Source organism: Talpa occidentalis, unplaced genomic scaffold (genome assembly GCF_014898055.3).
Source record: "Talpa occidentalis isolate TD23 unplaced genomic scaffold, MPIMG_talOcc4v2.1 talOcc4.8, whole genome shotgun sequence".
Taxonomy (NCBI): Eukaryota; Metazoa; Chordata; class Mammalia; order Eulipotyphla; family Talpidae; genus Talpa; species Talpa occidentalis.
The window spans coordinates 41,219,705-41,243,194 of NW_023605194.1; the positions used below are offsets into that span (position 1 = coordinate 41,219,705).

Here is a 23,490-nt window from a genome sequence, read left to right on the forward strand (position 1 = left end):
GCCACATGGCCTCGATTCCTCCGGGCCCCGCCCCCAGACTCCGCCCAGTCCGTGCCGCTCCCGTCCACAGCCATTGGCCCTCTATCTAGGCCCCGCCCCCTGGTAATGCACAGTCCTCTCCTGACCCCGCCCACACGGCTGTAGCGGGACCCCGGACGGAGTTAGGCTGCGGTTGAGCGCCGGAGCCCAGAGGATGCGAAAACCCCCATTCTTCTAGATGCTAGACGAGCTGAAGGATTTCGATGGTAAACCTTAAGAGACGTCTTTCTTCTCGTTCGACGTCTTCCCGCTTAGTCATTCCAATACTATCTGCCTAGTCGGTTTCTTTGAAGCTGTTAGTCAGGCAATATCCTGGGCACCCCAATTGCGGGGTCCTCGCGGCCTTCTCAGCTGCCTCATCTTCGGTCCGGAGAGGACCCGGCGCCGAATCACTGACGGGCCCAGGTGTCGGGGTGAGTGTGAGGGGCGGGGAGTCTACAAACTGGGGACGGCTCGAAAACTGGGGAATAGGCTAAATAGCTGGGGTTCCGGACTTCCACCTGGGCTGCAGGAGCGTCCCCAGTGCTGTGAATCGGGGCCGCGCCTCGCTCCCGGCCTTCCGGGCTTTCTTGCCAGCAGGGCCTGAAGGCAGCGGTGCACCTGCAGCCCGGTGTTCTCTGGCTCCAGGTCTGAGAACTTGAAGCTCATTGGCGTGTCCCCACTGTTCTCCGATGTGGGAAAATGGTCTTGTCACCCACAGCTAGCTGGAGTACCGACGACTGAAACCTAAGCCCCAGCACCGACTTCGGAGGACAAAACCCCTAACTGACCTGAGCGGACTTCTTGTTAGCTCCTGGATTAACCTGGTGTGGGGAAGACAGTGATAAGGATGTTGCAGTTCTTAAGAAAGGAGACGGGAACCCACACTGAGGAGTTAGCGGTGGGACAGTGAGCCTTGTGGCTGATGGGAGTTGAATTGAAGTTTATAGCCTACGTGGTTATGATTGAGGAAGTGCCCTAGTTGGAGGAGGAGGAATATCATGGAACTTGGGATGTATGGAGTTTGAAACTGTCATGGATGCAGATGGTAGAAACATAAAAGGGGGGAGGGGACTCGAAAAGTAAACTGGAAACTTTCAAGTGAGACCCAAAATAGGTGAATTTTCATGTAACGGAGTAAGAAGTATTTGTTTTCTTTTGGGAAAGTTATCAATGACATGGAATGCTGCAAGGATTAAAGGGGTCTGAGAATACTTGTTGGATTTGATGATTAGGAAGTCATTGGGCCATTTGAGAGAGCCACTCTTAGAGTCAATTACTGAGAGGAGAGACTGCAATTGTGGACTAATCCTTCATTTGGAGAATGAAGGAAAAGATCGTTGAGGGTGGCAAGGTCCCAGAAGGTTTGGGGTTGGTTTGTGTTAAAGAAAATGGCATGTTATGTTTTCAGGGAGAAGAAAAATAACCAGTGTTTAAAGATTCAAGAGAGGAAATAAGCCGTAGGTAGAATAAGAAGGTAATGGGATCAAAATTACAAGTGGAAGGATTACTTTTGAAACAAAAGGACATTTTCATTGAACAGACCTAGGAAAAGTGGAGGAATGATGAACTACCCGAAACTTTATCTTTAGCAGGAAAGCACTCTTTGCAATAAGATTAGCTTTTCTTACTGAATCGTAGGATTTTTACAGTGCGTCTGAATATTTAACACAGTGTACTATTGGAATTCTTTGCAGACTGAATATTTTTAAATAGAAGTTATCATCTTCCTAGAACCAAATTTACAAACCTTCTTTCCTTTTGTTTAAAAGGTGAAAAGTGGCCCTTCTTTGGGAAGACAAGTCTTTTCACTTTGTTTCCCAATATGAGCCTCTTCTACCTTCTCAGGGTCCTTTTTTTCCCCAGTTATTCCCGCCTATGTACATCATCAGCCTTTCCCCTCACTTTCCTTCAGCACTTAAAAATATTCTGCCTTAACTTTACTAAGTGCATTCAATTACTTTCCTATCTTTTCAGTCCCTTCATAGCTGTATCGTCTACTCTTCATATCTGTTGCTTACTTTCTAATATTTATTTCTTAGCCCGGTCCTTGTTTCCAACATTCAGCAAACTCCCACTGAAACTGCTTTTACTAAGATCATCAATGTCCTCTATGTATGAAATCATACATTCTCAGTGGGGATTAAAAATGCTGCTTGTGAGGCAAAATTATACTCTTAATTCGCATATATATTTACAGTACATACAGAGATATACAGATATATATTTAGTGGTATAAAAATTTTATGAGGGGGCCTCCCCTGATGGCGCTGCGGTTGAGCGCTGGGCTGCGAAGCTGCCCGCAGCATCTGCAGCGCAGTTTTGATACCCCACCGCCGCGCCTGCGAGGGTCCCACATGGCATGGCAGACCTCTCCTGCTGTGCCCGCTGTTCCCCGCAGCAGTCTATTTCATCAGTCTGCCTGTTCTGTTCCCCGCTCTGGCTCTGGTGAATTCTCTCACCTTCCCGCGCTTCTGACTGCCCCAGTTCTTGTGTGGATGGATAAATAAATCTTTAAAAAAAAAAAATTTAAAAACAATTTTATGAGGGAGGAACTTGATAGGGGGAGTCTGAAAAAGACTCCTTATGCAATAATGAGAAGAAAATTGAGAAATACTGTTAAATCAACATTTTTAGTTGTTCTTGTAGCTTGACCTCTTTGTGCCATTTAAAATGTTTACTGTTCCATTCTTCTGTGAACATGCTAGTTACTAAAAACCATTCCCCACCCCCCCTTTTTTTCCCCTCCTTATCTCCTCTTCAGCCACATCTTTTGGGTTTTTTAATAGGCATACCTCCTATTAAAATGACTGAGTTCCCACCTTCTGCTCAAATGGTAGAGTTCCCTCTTTAGACTCTCATTATTATACACACTCTTTGAGGTTTATTCTCCTAATAGTTGTAATTTCCATTAACAAAAAATCGTAATTACAAATCTGTTTCCATCTAGGTTTTTCCCTGAACCACAAGGCCTATATATACAGTAGTCTTTTGAATATATCCACTTGCATCAAATATATCCAGAATAAAGTGAGATTACACAGGACCAGGCTTAATGCCTCCTCATTTTTCCCTCTCCACCAGCTAATCCTCCCTCCCCCCACCCAACACACACCTAATCTTTGCTCACACCTAAATGTTGCTCTTATCTTTTCATTAAAATGAAAACTCCATTCCTTCTGTGAAATCTCTAGTCCAGGCCACCACCATAACTCATCCCCAACTGGTGTCACAATATCCAGTTGTCCTGTCATACAGTTTCCACAATGCATTCTCTCTAAAAACTGTAAATCAAATTGTAGGAATCCCCTCTATCTAGAACCATTTAAAAATAATTTTTCATTGTGCTGGGAGTAACTGAACCACTCTCTGCTTATTGCCTTCTCCAGTCTTATCTCACCACTTACCCACACCTACTAAAGTTGCTACATTTATGCTGAATTCCTTTGTCTTGTGTTCTTTCTCTTGTGTTCTGGAAGCCTTGTGGAGTTCAATAGCACACTCTATTTCCCCTATCATGATAGGATTTACATCTTAGTGTACTTAGTTTTTGCCTTCTTAGTTCAACTCTAGACACTGAGCTCAGGAACTCTATTTTGGTCGCCTTGTGTCCCCATTGCTTAATATATAAAAAAAATTTTTTTGAACTACTTGTTTAATGAGTAAGTCATGGTCAAAATATTAAATGAGAATCAGGGCTTAGATTCTTCTCTGTTCTCATTCTCTTACCTTGTATATTGGTCCTTTTATTTGTTGATTCTGTTGATAAAAGGGATACATTTTCCTTTTTAGACGCTGTCTTCCAAGGAAATTTTGACTATTGTAATTGCATTGCTTATGAATCATCAGGATGAGTGTGTTCAACATTTATAAAGAAAATTTATGAAGCATTTAAGCTGCAGTCAAAACTCTGATGGAACTTCCTCTAAATAGTTTCTCAAGTAATTTAAAATTAGCTGGGTGAATTCTGTTTGCTAATTCAAGTCACCAATAACAAAAAAGATGTTTCTAGTGGTGCTAAGAATGGAGCTTTTCCAGAGAGTTTATCAGAATTATGAAAGAACTGACTGCAAATTTATACTGCACTATGTGGTATTTATTTAATTGTTATATGCATTAGGCCCTTGGTCATAACATGAATAGAAGAAATAAGCTCTCTTTTCCTATAATAGGAGGTTAAGCTAAATTTTAAAGCTTAGCTTTAAACTATAAGTGTTATGCTTTCATCTCAGCACTAAGCCTAACAATAAATCCAGATGGCTGGTTTAACTTGCTGTATTCTTCTGAGATCTGAACTACTGCCAATAAAAACAACTTTGGTAGAAACTTTCCTGGAAAGAATTTTTCACCAGCATGAGGATGAGTAGGAATCTGGTCCCCAAAATAAACTACAAAGTCATTTGCTTTAAGAACAGCAGTATTTTTATGGTGTTTTGTGGTAACTGAGTGTGAGAAATCCATGTGAACTCTACTTTCTGTAGGATGAGTGGTGTAAGAAGATAACCTGTGTCAGCTCTTTTAAATATAATTACTTCTCTAAATAATTTATTAGAACACACTTTAACTTCTTGCTAAACAAGAAGCATGTCCTTCAACTCTTGACACTTAAATTATAAACTCAAACAGCACATTTGCTGAGCAATACACTAGCTCATGTGGTTATTTTAATTAAAATTAAAACCTCAATATATGAGTTGCATTATCCACAGGTGACTAACTGGTGGCTCTGTTGGCTAGCACAGATATAGGACATGACATCATAGCAGGAAATCCTACTGTATAGAGTGCGGCATCAGAACGTTTTTCTATTATAATAGTCTCTAAGAGTCAGGAAAGAACAGAAACTCATGATTCAGGTGAACTGGACTTTGAATCTTAGCTTTCATATTGTTGTATGACCTTAGATAATTGACTTAACATTTCTGAGACTTAGATCGACTTACTTGTAAAATGGAGAAAGAACAGTATTTATAGGATTGAGTTGAGAAGGTTAAATGATAAATGGTACAAAATAGAGCTAAAGGGCTTAGCATAGAATCTGGCCCACAGTAAGCGTGCAATACATGTTTGATACTGTTAATTAATTTTTCCTTAAATTAAAACATTTTGAATGGAGCTGATAGGTTAAAGTGTCAGTGCTGTCAAGCTATAGCTAGCCTCTGCAGCATGAGTTCCATCCCCAGTCAGGGAGCCAACACACATGGTACAGCAAACCTCTCTTGTCTCGTCCACTGCTCCCCTCAGCAGTGTATTTCAGTAGATCTGCCAGTTCTGCTCCCCACTCTGTCTCTAGTGAATGCTCTCTGTCCTGCACCCTAGTTCTTGTGTAAATAAATAAATTTTATTTATTATGTGTAAATAAATAAATCTTTTTAAAAAACCCACACTTTGTATTTCAGATGACAATTTTTTTCAAGAAAAGGTATCAATACAAATTTAGTTGCAGATCTTATTTGCAGATAGATCTGTTTCATTTATAAAAAGAAAAGTGTATCAGCAGAGGTTGTAAAATCATTGGGTCTGCATACCTAGTCTGTGTACCTCAGTGACACTATTTTAATACACAACTAGAAATAAAGACTGACACAAGGCAGACATACTAATCTAAGCATCTGCGTAGATAAAGTAGAAGAATTTAGCAGGTTTCAGATATTAATTTGGAGAGGGTTAGTAGGTCCAAAGTCCCAGGTATCATGGTTTATTGCTGCCAGTTCAGATTGATTGCTTGATTAGAGATGACTTTCAACAAAGAAATAGTTTTTGTTTGTAATAAGTGGGAACTTTAAATTATCAACAGCATTTGTTCTTTATTAATATAATTACTAAAACATATTAGTTATTAGTATTATTCACTTGATAACCATTGAACATGTGTCAGATGGGAAGTGGAAATCATTAGCAGATCTTTAAATGTCAGCTGCTTACATAAAATAAATGACTTCCTCTAAGAATACTGGTCAGACTGATGTCATTGTTTTCTGTGTCAACAAACTTGAATGAATCTGTTTTGAAAAAATTTCCTTTCCTTTCTGCAGTTTATCTTCATATATACTAACTATATTCATAGATTTTTAAATTCTTTCTCCTTAGGTTGTATTTATAATAACAGTACTTTAATTTTAATTGATTGTACCACTGATGTTATTCATGTAAAAGAAAGGAACAAGTTAGACCTTTTCCATTACCTCCTATATTGCAAAGACAATAAACTTTTTCTTTAAAGCATAGCTAACACTTAGAAAAGTACACAAGTCATAATATCCAGTGAGTAATCACAAAATGAATACAACTTGTAGCCATCATCTAGATCAAGAAATAAAACATTGTCAGTGCCTTAAAAGATTGCCCCCGTGCTAATCTCAGTCACTAACCCCATTCTTCTCTATAAAAGAAACAATTTGATTTCTCAAATTATAGATCAGTTTGGCCTGTTCCAAAACTTAATGTAGATAAGTCAAACATTATGCGTGCTTTTGTGTCTGGCTTTGTTCAATATTATGTTTGTAAAATTCATCCACATTTGTTTCACGTAGCAATAATTTGTTCATTTTCATTGTTGTATTTATTTCATTTTATAATATGCTACACTTTATTTTCCATTGTACTATGAATATTTGAGTTATAGGTTGTTATCACAAATATTTTTATACATGTTTTTGGTGCACACTTGTACATGCTTCTGTTTAATCTACCTAAGAGTATGTTTATGTGTCATCAACTATTAAGAATACTTTTTAAATTGAGATATAATTTACATACCTATAATTCACATAAAACTCACTATTTTGAGGTGTACAGTTCAGTAGTATTTAGTGTAGTCACAAAGTTCTATAACCATCATCTCTATCTAAATGAGATTTTTATCACCTCAAGAAGAAATGCCAAACCCATAACCGGTGACTCCCCAATCCTCTCCTATCATCCAGCCCCTGGCAGCCACTAATCTACACTCTGTCTCTAAGTCTTTGCCTATTCTGGACATTTCATGCAATTGGAATAATACAGTATGTCACCTTTGTTATCTGGCTTCTTTCCCTTAGCATAATGAGTTCATCCATGTTGTATGTGTTAGTACTTCAGTCGTTTTTATGGCTGAATCATATTCCATTGATTAGATATTTATCCATTCATCAGTTGGTAAACATTTAGGGTGTTTCTACTTTTGAGCTATTATAAATAATAGCTGTAGGGGTTTAAAACATTAGTGTAGGGGTTTTTGTATGGACATAGGTTTTCGGTACTTTTGGGCATATAACCAGGAGAAAAATTGTTGGGTGATTTAATGACCCTATGTTTAACTTTTTTAAAAGCTCAAACTGTTTTTCATAGCAGCTCAATTTTCCATTTACAGACAATGATGTTTGAAGGTTCCGGTTTCTCCACATTCTTGTCAACACTTTTTATATCATGTGCCTTTTGATTATATCAATAGCTAGCCTAGTAAGTATGAAATGTTATCTCATTGTGATTTTGATTTCTATTTTAAAAAGATGGTAAGTGTCTTTTTGTGTGCTTAGAGAGTTTGAGTTATTTGTATATTCCGGATAATAGTCCATTGTTAAGATATATGACTTGCAAATATTTTCTCATTCTGTCATTTTTCACTATTTTTGTTTTTATTTTCTTGATAATGCCCTTTGAAGCACCAAAGTTTTAAATTCTAATATAAGTTCAGGTTATCTGTTTTTACTTGTGTTGCTTGTGCTTTTGGTGTCATAGCTAAAACAAAAAACAAAACTATCTAATTCAGGGTCATAAATATTTATATACTTTTTTTCCTAGAAGTTTTATAGTTTTTGCACTTACATTTAGGTCTTTGATACATTATGTGTTAATTTTTATATATAGTATAGAAGAGTAACCTAACTTTGTTCCTTACCCTGCGGAAATACAATTTTCCCAGCACCAATTGTTGAAAAGACTTCTCTCCCCCATTGAAAAGTGTTGGCACTCATCAAAAATCAGTTGACCGTATTATGTAAGGATTAATTTCAGAACTCTTAATTTTACTCCATTGATCGTTACGTCTCTTCCTATCCCAGTACTGCACAGTACCTTTTGAATCAGGAAGAGTGAGTCCACCAAATTTGTTCTTTTTTCCAGATATTTTTGGTTGTTTTTGCTCTCTTTCATTTCCATATGAATTTTAGAATCCATCTGTTAGTTTTACACACACAAAAAAGAGCAGCCAGCATTGTAATAAGGACAGCGTTGAATCTGTACACTAATTGAGGGAGTATTACATCTTAATAATATTAATACTTTTTTTAAGATTTATTTATTTATTTATACAAGCACTGGGTACAGTCAGAAGTGCGGGAGGGTGAAAGAATTCACCAGAGCCAGAGCGGGGAACAGAACAGGGAGACCGGCGAAATAAACTGCTGAGGGGAGCAGCGGGCGGCAGGAGAGGTCTGCGCGCCATGTGGGACCCTTGCCCAGCGACCAGGGATCGAACCAGCGCTGCAGAGGCTGCGGGCAGCTTCGCAGCCCAGCGCTCAATCGCTGCGCCACCAGGGGAGGCCCATAATCTTCCAAACCATAAATATGACATATCTGTTTTTTAGGTCATTTTAATATCTATTCAACGATACTCTAATATTCAGTATTAATGTTACACTTCTTTTGTCAAATTAAATATTAAGTATTTTAATCTTTTTGATGTTTTTTTAATGGAATTTTTATGTTCCTGAATTCAGTTTGCGATTATCTCATTGAGGATTTTTGCATCTATAATCTTAAATGATGTTGGTCTGTCATTTCTTGTAGCTTGTCTGGTTTGGTGTCAGGATAATACAACACAGTATTTGATGTATAGTAAATTTAAACTTTTTTTTTTTCCTCAGAAAATGATCCACAGCCTATTTCTCATTAACTGTTCCGGTGACATATTTCTAGAGAAGCACTGGAAAAGCGTTGTGAGCCAGTCTGTCTGTGATTATTTCTTTGAAGCTCAAGAGAAGGCTGCTGATGTTGAAAATGTACCACCTGTCATTTCAACACCTCACCACTACCTCATCAGTATCTACCGGGATAAGCTCTTCTTTGTGTCTGTCATACAGACTGAAGTGCCACCTCTCTTTGTAATTGAGTTCCTACATCGAGTTGCTGATACCTTTCAGGTTGGTCATTAAATCTTCTAAACAAATTAACCAAGTTATTTGGAGGTGGAATACATGATTATATTCTTTAATTTAAAAAATTAAAGAATTTAATTAAATTTTTTAAATTAAAGAATATTTTAGTTTTTGATGTGTAGTCTGTCTGCTTCCTTCTCTCTCTTCTTTTTAACTAAGCATAAGTTCATAAACATTTTCTTATAGGGTGTACAATAGTACACATGGCTACGCCTTTCACTATTTTTGGAGAGCAGAACAATTTCATGTTCATGGAGGCATATTTTTAATATATATTACAAATTATGTCTTCAAGAAATAATAGTACCTTCTACATAGTTTTCTGTATGGCTCCAAGGTTTATACTGAAATTTTCCAATATTTACATTTTATTGGTTTTCTTTGGTTTTGCTAAATATATCAAATAATTTAAAACTTATCTGTATGTTTCAGGTTATCTAATCAGAACAAATAAAATTTATAGTTTGCATTCTGGTCAAATGACCTATCTGGCATAATATGTAATAGGAAGTCAGTTCAATTTAAAAATATTAAGAAAATATTGAGGAATAGTGTATAATACTTTAGAGAGTTTTTCCCCATTTTCCATATTTTCAGCATTTTAAACAATGAATTTTTCTAGTGGAAAGTCTTCCTTCAGAAACAAGAAGTATTTAGCAAGACTTTCTTCATGCCTTCCATTATGCAATATTATCTACATTTTGCTAGGACTACTTTGGTGAGTGTTCAGAGGCTGCAATTAAGGATAATGTGGTCATAGTTTATGAGCTCTTGGAAGAAATGTTAGACAATGGATTTCCACTGGCTACTGAATCTAACATTTTGAAAGAACTGATTAAACCACCAACAATTCTACGTTCTGTTGTCAACTCTATTACAGGTAAGTGAAAACATACTCTATTAGGAACCAAGCAATTAAACTTGATTTATATTTCATTGTTGCCTATGATTTTGCAAATTATTGGGGTAGTCCAGTTTGGCCAGAATAAGTTAGTGGTAAAGATATAACAGATGTATATTTCCTTTATGGAAAGAGGCTAGGTCTTAGATAAAGAATTGGTTTTATACTTTTAGTACAGGTTTTTCTTCTTTTTAATTTTTGCATAGAACTGGGGTACAAGCCAGAGGTACAGGGGCATGAGAGCATTCACCAGAGACAGTGGGGAGCAGAACAGGCAGATTTACTGAAATACACAGCTAAGGGGAGCAGCGGGCAAGACAGGAGAGGTCTGCTGCACCATGTGGATTAGCTCCCTGGCCAGGGATTGAACTCAGGCCATAGTGGTGATAGTGCAGAGATTTAACCCCTAGGCCACCAGGGAGGCACTTACTACAGGTTTTGCTACATGGCCACAACTTTATTGCTATTATTTAACGGTAGGTAATAAGACTGAATAAAGTGTCCAGGTAAATCCTAAAGTCGCCAATATAATGATGAATGTTAACTACTTTATTGTGGTTATTTTGCAGTATATACATATATCAAACCATTGTAATATATATCTTAAAATACTATGTGGCAATTATATTTCAATAAAATTGGTAGAAATGAAAAGAAAAAGTCAATGAGGCTCCTTACCAGAGCCCTTTATTTATAGATAGGCATTATAATATTTAAAGTAGCATTCTCTTATGTGAGGTGATACAGGCATTAGCCAGTTCTACTTATCATTTTGCAATATATAAGTGTATCAAATCAACACATCTTAACATCTTACGCTTAATACACTTGTATCACAGTAAAACTGGGGGAAAATGCAAATAACAAGCATTATAGAACTGGCATTATGCTACTGTCCTATAATCAGTAGAGTATAAGAACCTTTAAGGTTCGTCATATTGTCTCCTCCAGAGATAGGAAGTAGGTCTGCTTATGAGATTGTGTGCTTGTGTTACAAGCTTGGGTCTTGTACTTGTGTAGAACCTTCCAATTTTGGTCTAATTCTTGAGTAGGACTAGCAATTAGGTACCTCCTGATGATTCCTCTTTTGAAAGTATTAAAATCTTCTAGAGAAAGAATTACCTGAAATGTTATGTGCCAGCCCAACTATACTGACAACTATTATAAATTCCTTTCCAAGTATGAGATCTAAAAAATGGGGCAAGAGAGATCTGTAAGAAAGTGATCAAGGGCTTCCCAGTGGTGCAAGGTGTTAAGTCTCAGCACTATGAAGCTATCAGCAGCCACTACAGCATGAGTTCGATCCCCGGCCAGGGAGCCGACCCACATGGTGAAGCAGACCTCTCCTGTCTCACCTGCTGCTCCCCTCAGCAGTGTATTTCAGTCAATCTGCCTGTTCTGTTCTCCACTCTGTCTCTGGGGATCCTCTCACCCCCCGCACCTTTGGCCTTTACCCTAGGTCTTGTATGCATAAATAAATAAATCTTTTTTTAAAAAAAGAAAGTGATCATTTAGCAGCCCTTTAGTCATCCTTGTATGCAAGGCTGAGTGTCAGGAAAAATCAAGGAATAATAAGATAGAATCTGGCTCCTAAAAGTTACACTCTGGGTTGGAAACTGGAAAAAAACTAAAACACATAAATAACAGTATCAGATTTTGAAAGCAATTCCATACTTTAGACATTGTAGAGGCCCTGAAAAGTACATGTGATAATTTAAGGGGGGGGTGGGGAACCCAGCACAAAAATCATAAAAATTTTCTTATAGTTTTGCATATTCACATAGACAAAAAAGTGATCATCTCCAGCTAAAGAACTACATAATACCTTTTTTTTGCTTTCTACTTTCTAATTTCCAAAGTTAATAAAGAATGAAAAAATATACAACATTATCAAGGTACTACATTATAAAGTTCAGGAGAATGGTTCAGTAGATGAAGTAAACCCTCCTGAACTATAGTGGGTGGCCCTAGGGCAGGATCCTAGAATAGCAATAGAATTTAGCAACAGGGGAAGAAATAAGGACATTTTCTTAGATGGAACTGTATGAGAAAAACATACACAAAGTGAAAAACCTGAAGTTGTATTAACCTCTTTAACAGAAGGGGGAGCTGTTCTTTAGTTGAGTAGTGAAAGGTAAAATTTTAACATTGAGGAAGTCCTTGAATACTGGGCTAAATATTTAACTTTTATAATAAAGTCAGTGGGGAAATATACAGCAGGAAGATTAAAGTAGTGTTTTCAGAAAATTCTGGAAAACAGTAGATTGAAGACAGGACCACCAACCATAATTAGACTACAAAATTGTACATATGATTGCTACTTTTTAAAAAGTAATCAAAAAAGAAAAATTACCAAAAACAGGAAAAAAAAGTACAGCCTACTTATGGGGGAAATTTTTTAAAGAAATAAACCAAGATGTTCATATTAGTAGTATTTTATAACAGGAAGGTAAATTTCCATGTTTTGTTGTTAAGCATGTACTAGTTTTGAATTGAAATGTAAATTAACCAAAACGTTAAATATGTCACAGCTCAAGGATGTGTTTTTTGTACAACCTGGCTTATTTTCAGATCTATGTGAGTTTATCAGAAAATTAGCCAGATTAGCCAGAAAATTAGCCAAATTAGCCAGAAAGTTAGCCATATTGCAGCCAAATAGGTGTGCTGACCTTAAAATGGGAAAAGAGCAGAGTATTTTCTTTATCAAGTTACTTCACTGAGGACTGCCTGGCAGCACCTCATTAGAATTTCAACTCACTACCAAAGGTACTAGTTATCACTTTGTATTCTCAGTGGAGATATTTTATTGAAGGGTTTGCAACAACTAGCCTTTTTTTTTTTTTAAATCAGTGGGGCAGCAGTATGAGATTTTACTGTGGAACCACTCGAATTAGTTTCGGTTACTATTAACACACAGCATGCAAAAGAGTAGCAAATGAATTTAACCAGGTTTGGCAAATAGAACCTCATGACCTATTTCTATCTTTTAGAAATTTGATGTTGTTGGTATAGATATATTTTCAAAAATTCTAGAAACCATTCACAACTTCAATGAAAGAAAACTTAAACATTCCAGAAGCAGCTAAAACATTCTATTTTTTTCCCCCATTAGTAGCTTTTTTGATAGCCATTTTATGAATTGACTTTGCTCTTTCCTTTTCCGGTTTTTAGGCAGTAGTAATGTTGGGGACACACTCCCTACTGGGCAGCTCTCCAATATCCCATGGCGCCGAGCAGGGGTAAAGTATACAAACAATGAAGCCTATTTTGATGTCGTTGAAGAAATAGATGCAATTATAGATAAATCAGGTAATTGTGTACCTGTGATTTTATATTTGAGAGAAAAACAGTTCAGCTGATATGTACTGGATAGAAAATTAAAATCCCTTGGCAGTGTGGTATCAGTGGAAAAACATTTATTTTCTAATGGTTAAAAATCTGGGTGGTTTTTTTTTGTCTTGCCCAGAGGATTACATATAATTTTTATAATCACTAGTTGAAATCTGCCAAACTTTTATAAATAGATCTAATGCTATCTTAATTTAATTATTACCTTGTATACCTCTCCCTGTCACTTATTCATCCTAACAGTTATTGTATATCTGCTATACACCATACTTTTACTACCACTTTATGAGCAGTAATTCTAGTAAAGACCCCAGAAAAAAACAATAGTACTCTATTAGAATCATTACATTTTATTAAAAACATCCAGTCCAACTCTCATATTTTATACGTAAGGAAACTAAGGCTCAGAAGAGTAAGTGATCTGTTCAAGGTCACACATATCTAGTTGGCATGTGATAATCAGTTACTGTGAATTATAATCAATATCTTTTCTTTAGTGAGTGCCCTTTTCATTTATAATTCCATTGTACAAATAATAGCTGTATTGCAGAGTAATGGCTCCTGTTTCTTAAAAAGAATAGGTAGGTCAGTCCATTCCATGGGAAGCTTGCCTCATTTAAAAAATTCTATTAAGTATATTTAACTTTATAGCTAACATTCTTAGAAGACTAACTCTATAAAGATAGGTTTGATTTTCATTAGAAGCTGTCTGAATTGGTGTAATGAATCCTTTGTCCACTGACCTGGCAATAGATGGGCAAAAGCTTCACTATGTCTGACATCCAGGAACCATTACTTCAGAGATATGGATAGCTCTAGTGAAGATGTAGATTCTTTTGATGTTACCATCCTTTCTGTTTCTTTCCTTAGGATCTACAGTCTTTGCAGAAATTCAGGGGGTTATTGATGCTTGCATTAAGTTATCTGGAATGCCTGACCTTTCCCTTTCTTTTATGGTAAGTTTTGTTTTCCTGTTATGTAGCTCCTTGCATGGCTAATGTATATAAACTACTAAGTAAAATGATACTGAGACAAGTTTGTATCTTAGATTGGAAAGGATCACCTGAGAAATTTCCAAGACAGTAGTTTACATAATGAGAATGACTTTCATAGAAAGGCTGAGGACAGGTCTTTGCCTAGTGTGCTAGAAGTGGCTTAAATAGCTGGCTGGCCTCTGCAAATCTGCATTATCATTTTTATTGAATTATTTGCTTTGCTGATGAGAGTATTGATCAGCATGACATACTATGAAGAATAATCAAGAGCACTGAGTCTGGTACTGATCTCTTCCATTAACTTTCTTGACTTTGATTTCATTGAGCCTCAGCCTTTCCTCTACGAAATGGGGTCAGCCTTTCCTCTATGAAATGGAAATGATTGTACTAACATTTTCTACCTCAGAGTTATTGAATTTCAAATAAAATGGTTTTCATAAAATACAAACTTTAAAGCATTGTGAAAATATATAAGGCTGTGTTGATGTGGTCATAATATTAACTATTTTTAAGAATATATTAATTTAATATTGGAGTAGAGTTGCCACATTCATTATAATCTATGAATATGTTTACCTTTTCTTTTCCTGCTAGAACCCAAGGCTTCTAGATGATGTCAGTTTCCACCCCTGTATCCGGTTCAAGCGTTGGGAATCTGAAAGAGTTTTGTCATTTATTCCTCCAGATGGAAATTTCCGACTCATATCATACCGTGTCAGCTCACAAAAGTATGTTGATGCGTCAGCCAGAATCTGCCTTCATATGTCAGTGTTCTGGGAAGACCTCAACTTTCCCTGTTTCATTCTTTAGTTATTTTTAACTTAAGCAGAAGGGTATTTATTGGAAGGTTTTCAGAGATTTAGAATCAATAAAAAGGTAGAGAAGATGACTCTGAAATGAGACAGGAAACAGAACTGATTTGGAAACTCTGTAGATGCTCCTGGAAAGAATACTCAAAGTCATAATTCACTGCTGGGCCTCTGGGAAGCAGACATGTCATGTGCCTTCTTTTCATTCTGGTCTTCCTGGCTCAACAGAAACTGGTAGCAAGTACAACAACAGATTTAGTGAAGATGGGATAATTTGCTATCCCTGTTTTACTCTGACAGTTGGAAAATTGAATTCATCATGGCTCCCTTTAGCCATGCTCATCAGAAGACACAGGAAGAAATGGTGGAAAATATATGTCTAAAGTTATCAGTGCACCTTAAATATGAGAGTACAGAGTAGTGGTAAATGAGACTATAGTAAAATCTATACTTGAGAACAACCCATGATAATAAGGTTTAAATGAATGATTTAGTGCTGTGTAGCTGACTTGTCCCTTTAAGGCAAAAAGTATTTGGGTAACATCAGGACAGGACTTAAAAGGAGAAAAACTGTTTCTTGGCTTTTGCCACACAGAAACGGTTTTATTTAGTTTGTAAAATTTTAAGTGGCCTTTCTGTGAGTATAAATCTTTTAGATTTATATCTAGATTTGTATACTTGTTGCTCAGAAATTATGTAGTTCCTAGCACAGTTTACCAGAACACTGTGCTGTACTCAAATCCCCCTGATGCGGATCTGAACCTGCAGTTCCAGGGATATAGGTAGATGATTTTCTCTTAGCTTCTCACTTGGGTAAAAAAATACTATTCTTTCCCACAATAGATTCATTGAGCTGCCTGAAAAATGATGAAAAAGGCTTGTTTTTTAAATAAGATCATAGAAAGTTAAAGATTATCTAATCCAATCCTAAGGATTTGAAGAACCTCCCCAGAGCGCCCTATTTTGGAGCCAGAGACAGGGTGGAATACCCTTGGCTGAGGTTTTTCAAGCCCACTCTGGAATGGTCTCACCCCATTCATTGTGCGTGTATGTGCTTTTGTGTGTTCTCTTTTTAGTCTAGTGGCAATACCAGTGTATGTGAAACACAGCATCAGCTTTAAGGAAAATAGTTCTTGTGGCAGATTTGATATTACAATTGGACCAAAGCAGAATATGGGAAAAACTGTTGAAGGAATCACAGTGACAGTTCATATGCCAAAAGTTGTGCTGAACATGAACCTGACATCAACACAAGGCAGCTATACGTTTGATCCAGTTACCAAGGTACAGCCACCTCAAATTGAGAATGAACAAGTTTTTCTGCAATCTTTGAGAATCTTTGACTTGGTGGGGAGGCGGGGGGAGGGAAGATGGTAGGGTTTAGTGTCTTGGTTAATAATAAAGTTCCTGTCAAAACCTAGAAGCCATACTGACTGTGGAGGGGATCGTGTACCTGCTTCTGAGTAGATGAACAGAGGCATTCTATTCTCCTTCAGAGTGTGCCTTTAATCACCCATTGATGATCCAGAGACTAATGAGTAAAGAAGATATAAAAACAGAAAAGCATTACATGGATATAAGAACATATTATTATAGCCTATTAATTGTTCAATTTTGTGTAGAAATTGATCATTAAGACCTCTCTTTTAATTTAAAAGCAGTGTTTCAAACTCTTCCACAGGGGATGTTGACTAGGAAAGCTGCTTCTTCACCCTACAAAAACACGCTTCTAAAAACAGGGTTTTCAGAGAAACTGTAAAAGATGGTTTTATCTCAGCTTCCTGCTTGAATAAATAAGATTATTTTCAACAGCAGAACACTTTGGGAGTGTTCTACATCCCTGGCCCTTCACCCTGACATTGTAACAGCTTTACTTTTTCATCTGTTACTGAGTTTTCATACTAAAATTTGAGAAAGGGTTCTATAGCTAAAAGTTTAAAAATACCAATTCAAAGTCAACCTTCTCATTTTACTGGAAAAAAAAAATAGAGAGAAAACAGTGAAGGTGGGCTAGTGGAAAGAACATTTGAAATAAGATCTCCATGGGTTCAAATCCCATTCTTGTCTCTAACTAGCTGTGTAGACCTTGAGTAAGTTTTTTGCCTTCTAAACCTAGTTTCCTCATTTGTAAAAGATAAAATCTACATTACAGGCTTCTGTGATAGAACATAACAGTGCTCAACAAATGTTGGTTCTCTACCAACATTCCCCTTTCAAAATCATGGACCTAATTAGTGGTAAAATTCAGTGAGGATTCCAGTTTGTTTCCAAGACACTGTGCTTCATTTTGTACAAAGTTTCATGGTGTCTTTGAACATTTGCCTTTAATAAATGGCTCAGACTGTTGTTTTTAATATCTTTTGAAGGTCTTGACATGGGATGTGGGGAAAATTACTCCACAAAAGCTTCCAAGTCTTAAAGGACTGGTAAATTTACAAGCTGGAGCACCCAAGCCAGAAGAGAATCCAAGCCTCAACATACAGTTCAAGATTCAGCAGCTTGCTATTTCAGGTCAGGATAAGTTTGATTTGTGTTTAAGGGTAACTGAGTTTGGGAGGTGTTGACTAGATGGGTAACTAAACATTCTCTCTCTAGAAAGAGCCTTTCACTCTGTGTATGAGGCCAGCATCTTGGGTACAATGATTTTGGAAAGCACCTTATCTCACACAGCTTTCCTTCACCCTCACCCTCATTCAGAAACCAAAGGAGGAGTCATTCACTCTCACAGAAAGTAGAATTATCCTTAAAAGCTATTCTTTCCCCACAATGAGAATTCAAACTAAAAATCTTATCTCCACATGCTATGATTTGTGAATAGTAGAAGGGACATTGCTACCAAATGTTAGAAGATACATTGGTTAATGTCAGATTTACTGTGTAGTGCTCAAATGCTAAACAAATACTGTATTTGACGTGACTAGGATAATAATTTATTCCTTTCCTTACCTATTCTTTTTGACACAGGCTTAAAAGTAAACCGCTTGGACATGTATGGGGAGAAATATAAGCCATTTAAAGGAGTCAAGTATGTCACAAAAGCTGGAAAGTTCCAAGTGAGGACATGAGAAGAGGCCAAAATTCTTCAAGATCTGTTTGTTTTCCAACTGTCATTACAGTTTATTACTATTAGGTACCAAGTGGGTGGGAATACATATTCTAGTTAAAGCATTTTTGTCAAGCCACACACCGCTAACAAAGTTGCTTAGTAATCAATGTAGGATCCTAAAGGAGCTTTTAAGCTAAGGAAAATTTTGAATAACTTAGCTTATTTTATATCTTTTCAACTTAGGACGATTTTAGAGGTGATTTCCTCCATAAGGGGGCACCAGCTGGAGGCTGCACATTTTAACAGTAAAGGCAGAAGTCTACAGTGATAACCTGTCTCCTAAAAGAAGTAAACTGGTCTCAGCCAGCAGGAGCTGTCTTAATCTGTAGTGTGATGTATCAGGTGCACCCAAGTGTCACACCTGATCTTAGCCATCCCTAATGGCATATGTCCCAACAGAGGAAATTCCCCCACCCCAAGAAGTTTACAGAAAACTGCCTCTTCAAGTGTTTGCCTTATTCAGCTTTTCACTTGTGCCATTAAGCAAGCACTGTAGCAGAAGCCACTTCCACATGGCCCTGGCAGGGAGCACTGCTGCTCTATGCTCCATTCTCACTGTACTTGGTATTTGGTATTGTATTTTTTATAAATAAGATTTTTATGTAAAGCTCAGATTTTGATTTACAGGGATCTTGCTGGATTAAGTACCATCTCAGTTTTGTGCCACTGGTTCTGCTGTTAGCACAGTAAAAATTATTTGTATCAAAGGGGTGAATGCTTTATTAAGATAATAAAAGGGAACACTACTTCTGCTTTTAGGAAATTATTGCAAGCACAAGCATTTGAGATTTTAAGCAAGTTATAGTAAAAGAGAAGCTTAAGTGAACCATTACCATCTTCATATTTTATAAAGTTTATCCAACACCACTTAAACCATAGTTAGCCTAAAGGCCTCATGCCCTAGTTCAGATAAAGGAGGAAAATGTACCTGCCTCACTATTGTTGACAGTTGGGGGGTTGGAGGGGGTAGGATCTTTTATCTTTTTTGTTGTTCTTAAGGACTTAAATTTGCCTGCAGCTCTTGTCAATAGGGGGAATTCCCTTTTCATACTGTATGCTTTCCAAATCTATAGTCAATAGATTCCTTCCTGAAACTTATAATTGTCATTGGAATACTTAAATGTCTCTACTATACTGACAAGGTGTATGGAAGTATATAATATTGGGGCAGAAACAAAATCCTTACTAACTTGTATGAAACTATATTGACCATCATGGTTGGCAAGTTACTCTACAGTTGTATCATTTCACTCAGCTTCATTAGCTTAGAAATCCTTGCTTATTTTGCCTCATTAGACATGAAGAATGGAAAAAGGCTGAAAGTTAGGTTATAAATGTTTGTTCTTAGGTTTCCTTCTTGTTCTTTCTTATGCTATTAGCTTTTTTATCCTTGGGACTGCTTTCTTTTCATTCCGCTAAGATTATCATTCTTTCCTTATCATCTAAGGATAGCCCTTAAAAATTCATCTCATTCTGCTACCAAGGGCCAATGTTTAGTTGTACAGGGGTTCCACTATGCAGCAGCATTCTTACCTTTGCCTGTCTAGGGTATCCAGCCTCCCTTTCATCTACCAGGAAAGAAGTTTTGTAATTTTGGTATTTCTAGAGTCACCATTATCAGTTAGCTTCGCAACTAAAATTAAAATGTTGCCAAATATTTATCCCCTTTGCCTAAGGTTGGTCACCTAGTTCAGCTGCTTTTCATTTTTAATGTCTTACTCATCAGAGTTCATACCTCAAAAGAATAATCAGTATTTTGCTTTTTTCCTGGAGAATCCTCATCTCTACCAGTCATATCTAGACTATCCAATTTTTTTTCTGTTGTCTTCACTTAATATACAAGCAGATTGTATACCAAGAACCTCTCTAGCAATTTCTGCTAAGACTTTTAAGTAGACTGTTTACTTTTTCAATTAAATTATTCCATTTATTGATATGATTGAATCCAAAAGGAACTGAATCCTTTCTCTAGCTCTGGCTATACTGTCAATAAAAAGATGAAGCAATAGTTGATTATTTTAGTTTGACTGCTGGCCACAGATAGTAATCAGTGATCAAAGCTATTCTTCCTACCACCATTATCATTACTCACTATGAAAATTTAGTAGTAGTGGACTATTTTTCAAGCACAGAATTCCAGGTAATCCTAAAATAACCCATTGTTTAAAAATCCTATATAAGGAAACTACCATCTTATTCAAAGGAAATTCATGTGATCCCTTAAGTGGCGCTCTACATAAGAACCCTTAGAGTCATCTGATTTGAGAAAACTATAATGTAGCAGAAAGGCAGTGCCATTGATCATATGGTGAGTAGCAAAAATGAGACCATAGATTTCTTTTTTCAGATATTGCTGAGTTAATTCAGTAGCGTTGGACATTTTCCTGTAACTCAGCAGACTGGAATCTGACTCCCTAGTCAGCATCTTTCCTAAGTTACAACAGTAACAAATGTAATCAGCAACACTATCACCGTTTCAGATCTAGAAAACCAGGCAAAAATAGTGATAACCCAGCTCTACTCCAAGAACCTTCTACTCTTCTAGTTAGTGCTTCCTCATGCAAGAACTGGGCTACGCACCCCCCCAAAGCTAGCTCTGCCTCATTACCCTGTTGTTCTATATTGGGATTTGGAATATGAAAAATAGACCTATGGTATTCCTGCACATGTAACAGTTTCATCCTCTTAGAGGATACACAAACAGCTAGAATCTTCTAAGATTTAGACTTCTTCAACTGGGGAATGAGTCACATCACCTGCTAATTTACTCCTCCTGTTTGTCACTTCTGCTCTTTCTAGTATATAAGCCCCAAAGTTGTAGTTTATTACACAAATCCTTGTTAAGTAAATACACTATAGCTGTTTCTCACTTCGTCCAGACTGATTAAATAAAAATTTTTAGTTTCCAGATCTTGAGGATTAGTTGCATTGCTATTCCAAAATTAAGAAAAAACCTGCTCTAATAACATATCCATTTAAAGCATTATTTATACAAATGCACTTTATTGTTTTAAACAGAACAAATGAAGAGGCAGAAAATATTTGCATATAACAAATACTAGATAATAAATGTAGACTTTTAGTGGTGATGTCTCTAATCATCATTTAGGGATTTTTTTTTTTTTTGCTTCACTGTGTCTTGAGCACTGATATTAGAGAAAAGCACATTGGCATAAAGTATAAACCAGTGTCAAAGCACTGGAAGAACTTGGAGAGCAAACGTGATTTTTCTTATTTCCTCTAAGTAATCTTTAGTAAAACAAAAGGTGATCTTTGGCATAGATTCATACTTTAAAGGCATTAATATTGCATTTATATCAGGTAAGCAACTATATAAATATGCTGAGGGCCTTAAAAACAATCTTTATCAGTTAATTAAAAGGAAATAGAGGAAGCCTGAGTGTACAGTACCAACTTAAGACAAATTTTACACATTTGAAGTTGGGATCTAACACACATATTGGGGGTGGGAAGGAAGGAAAGACATTCAGGCAAGTGTTCTTACTCCTTTACTCATCCAGTTCTGGCTTTAGGAAAAAATATGGTTTCATGTGCTGGGGAATGCTTAGACAGCAGTGACAAGTGCAAAAAAGGAAAACTTGTCTTCTCTCTCACTTTGCTAATAGGGACTTTATGGTGATAACTAATTCTTATACCAAATTCTCTTAAACATATTTGGGAGGGAGGAGAGGATTGCAAGGGATTGGTTATAGCTGATTGAGGAGGGTAGGAATTACTGAGGACTGTTTCCTAGGGGACTGACTCATCCCCTACAGTACCAGAATTCCAGTATGCAACTGTCCCTCTCCCTTAAGTAGGCATTTCCTGACAGGATTGCCGTTGCATTAAACAAACACTCATGGGGGGCAAGCACCAATTCTTATTTCTGAGTTTCAAAAAGATAAAAAGGATCTTTCAAAATTACAGATGGAAAAACACATCTTTAAAATCTTATTTAGGAGGGCTGGTAGGGGAGAATACAAAAGCCAGGATAAGGAGACATGATTTGGTTAAAAATTAAATGCAGCATTTCAGCTCAGAAGGAACAATAAGAGCTAAGAATGAATGATAAGGCCTCAGCACAGACCTCTACAGGCAGTGACAAAGCATGGAGCGCCTGGGGGTGACCCTGCTGGGAGAATGGGCAAGGCCACACCTGGGCTACTCTGCCCCTCCAGTGGCAGAGAGCACCTGGACACAGTGTGTTCATGGGATGGCTACCTTGGCAGGCTGAGGTGAGATATATGGGATACGAAGTTTCCCTCTGGTAAAGAAAGAATCACGTGATTCTGTGACTATTCTCCTAATAGAGTTAAATTTGGTTTTGTAGTATGGAATTAAATTGGGAGAGGACAGGAAGTTAATCCAGGCCCCATATGCTGGGAGTCCCAGAGGCCACCTTCCCCTACAGCAGCAAAGCTCACTCCTGAAAAGGACCCAGGTAGCAGCCAGGGAGGGCAGGCCAGGTCAGCAGCAACATGGAAAGCCCAAAACAAATTTTGGAGGCACAGTGATGTCCTTAATTGACTTGCCTGGGCCCTGGGTCTTGGGAGCCTAGAAGAGAGAATGGGAAGCAGGGAAAAGGAAGCAGAGCAGAAACTGTCCCCTAGGAGCAAGTGCAGAGCGGGGTGTCTGACTAGTGTTCACTCTTGGATTCTGAGCTTATATGAAGTCTCCATAGGCTAGAAACCCAGTCTGCCTGTTGGGACAAAGTGTGCATGAGTATAACTGTGTTTGAGAATACAGGCTTTATACCAAGACACATTTCAAAGTGTCTATGATGAGTATACATGTTTTCTAATGTGAAGAGGCTCCTTTCCTTTCTGTTAGGTCAAGCCAGGATATGGCTTTTGACCCCCCAGCAATTCTGGGAGGCTCCTAGAACTCAGATCATTTTCATTCCATTTAGTGGGATTTGTGTGCCAGCTAGTTTCAACCAGGTGCCTATTGATACCAGGGAGTCTTTCTAACCCAGCGCAGTGTAAATCCAGCATCTGTTCGAATTTTGATTGAAGCTGCTTCTGCTTCACGAACAGTCTCCTTCACAGACTGCATGAGGTTCTGGGCGTTGTGAACCAGCATCTCTGTGGCCTGCAAGGAAAGAGGAATTCTCTGTTACTCGTGGTCCCTGAAGCAACCGTGCCTCCAAAAAAGGCTTGAACCATTTTACCTTTCT

The 23,490-nt window shown here is 37.4% G+C and overlaps 2 protein-coding genes across 5 annotated transcripts in view; one reads left to right on the forward strand and one right to left on the reverse strand.

The window, feature by feature from the left end:
• Positions 1 to 127: 127 nt before the first annotated feature.
• AP3M1 (adaptor related protein complex 3 subunit mu 1) lies at positions 128 to 21,412 on the forward strand. Of its 3 annotated transcripts, XM_037497041.2 has the most exons (10): positions 252 to 452; positions 7,370 to 7,458; positions 8,865 to 9,140; positions 9,864 to 10,035; positions 13,228 to 13,365; positions 14,275 to 14,360; positions 14,994 to 15,127; positions 16,285 to 16,492; positions 17,575 to 17,719; positions 18,173 to 21,412. In XM_037497041.2, exons 2-10 carry the CDS (start codon positions 7,426 to 7,428, stop codon positions 18,271 to 18,273), a joined length of 1,293 nt encoding a protein of 430 aa, XP_037352938.1. In that variant the 5' UTR covers positions 252 to 452; positions 7,370 to 7,425; the 3' UTR covers positions 18,274 to 21,412. The 3 variants fall into 3 exon arrangements, with proteins under 3 accessions (XP_037352939.1, XP_037352938.1, XP_037352940.1); XM_037497042.2 differs by lacking the exons at positions 252 to 452; positions 7,370 to 7,458 and adding an exon at positions 128 to 245; XM_037497043.2 differs by lacking the exon at positions 7,370 to 7,458.
• VCL (vinculin) overlaps positions 20,507 to 23,490 on the reverse strand; it is a 101,782-nt gene continuing 98,798 nt past the window's right edge. Inside the window, exon 21 of one of the 2 annotated variants that reach the window (XM_037497039.2) lies at positions 20,507 to 23,405. In XM_037497039.2, the coding sequence (XP_037352936.1) occupies positions 23,259 to 23,405 (147 nt within the window). In that variant the 3' untranslated portion in view covers positions 20,507 to 23,258. The remainder of the gene's footprint in view (positions 23,406 to 23,490) is intronic. The other variant, XM_037497040.2, reaches the window with a different exon arrangement.

Bases quoted from the DNA above. Each gene is read 5' to 3' on its own strand.
- AP3M1 (XM_037497041.2), top strand. From the start codon at position 7,426: ATGTGCCTTTTGATTATATCAATAGCTAGCCTA. The intron at 13,366-14,274 runs GTAATTGTGTAC...TTCTTTCCTTAG, and splicing joins TGCAATTATAGATAAATCAG to GATCTACAGTCTTTGCAGAA. The intron at 17,720-18,172 runs GTCAGGATAAGT...TTTTTGACACAG, and splicing joins TCAGCAGCTTGCTATTTCAG to GCTTAAAAGTAAACCGCTTG.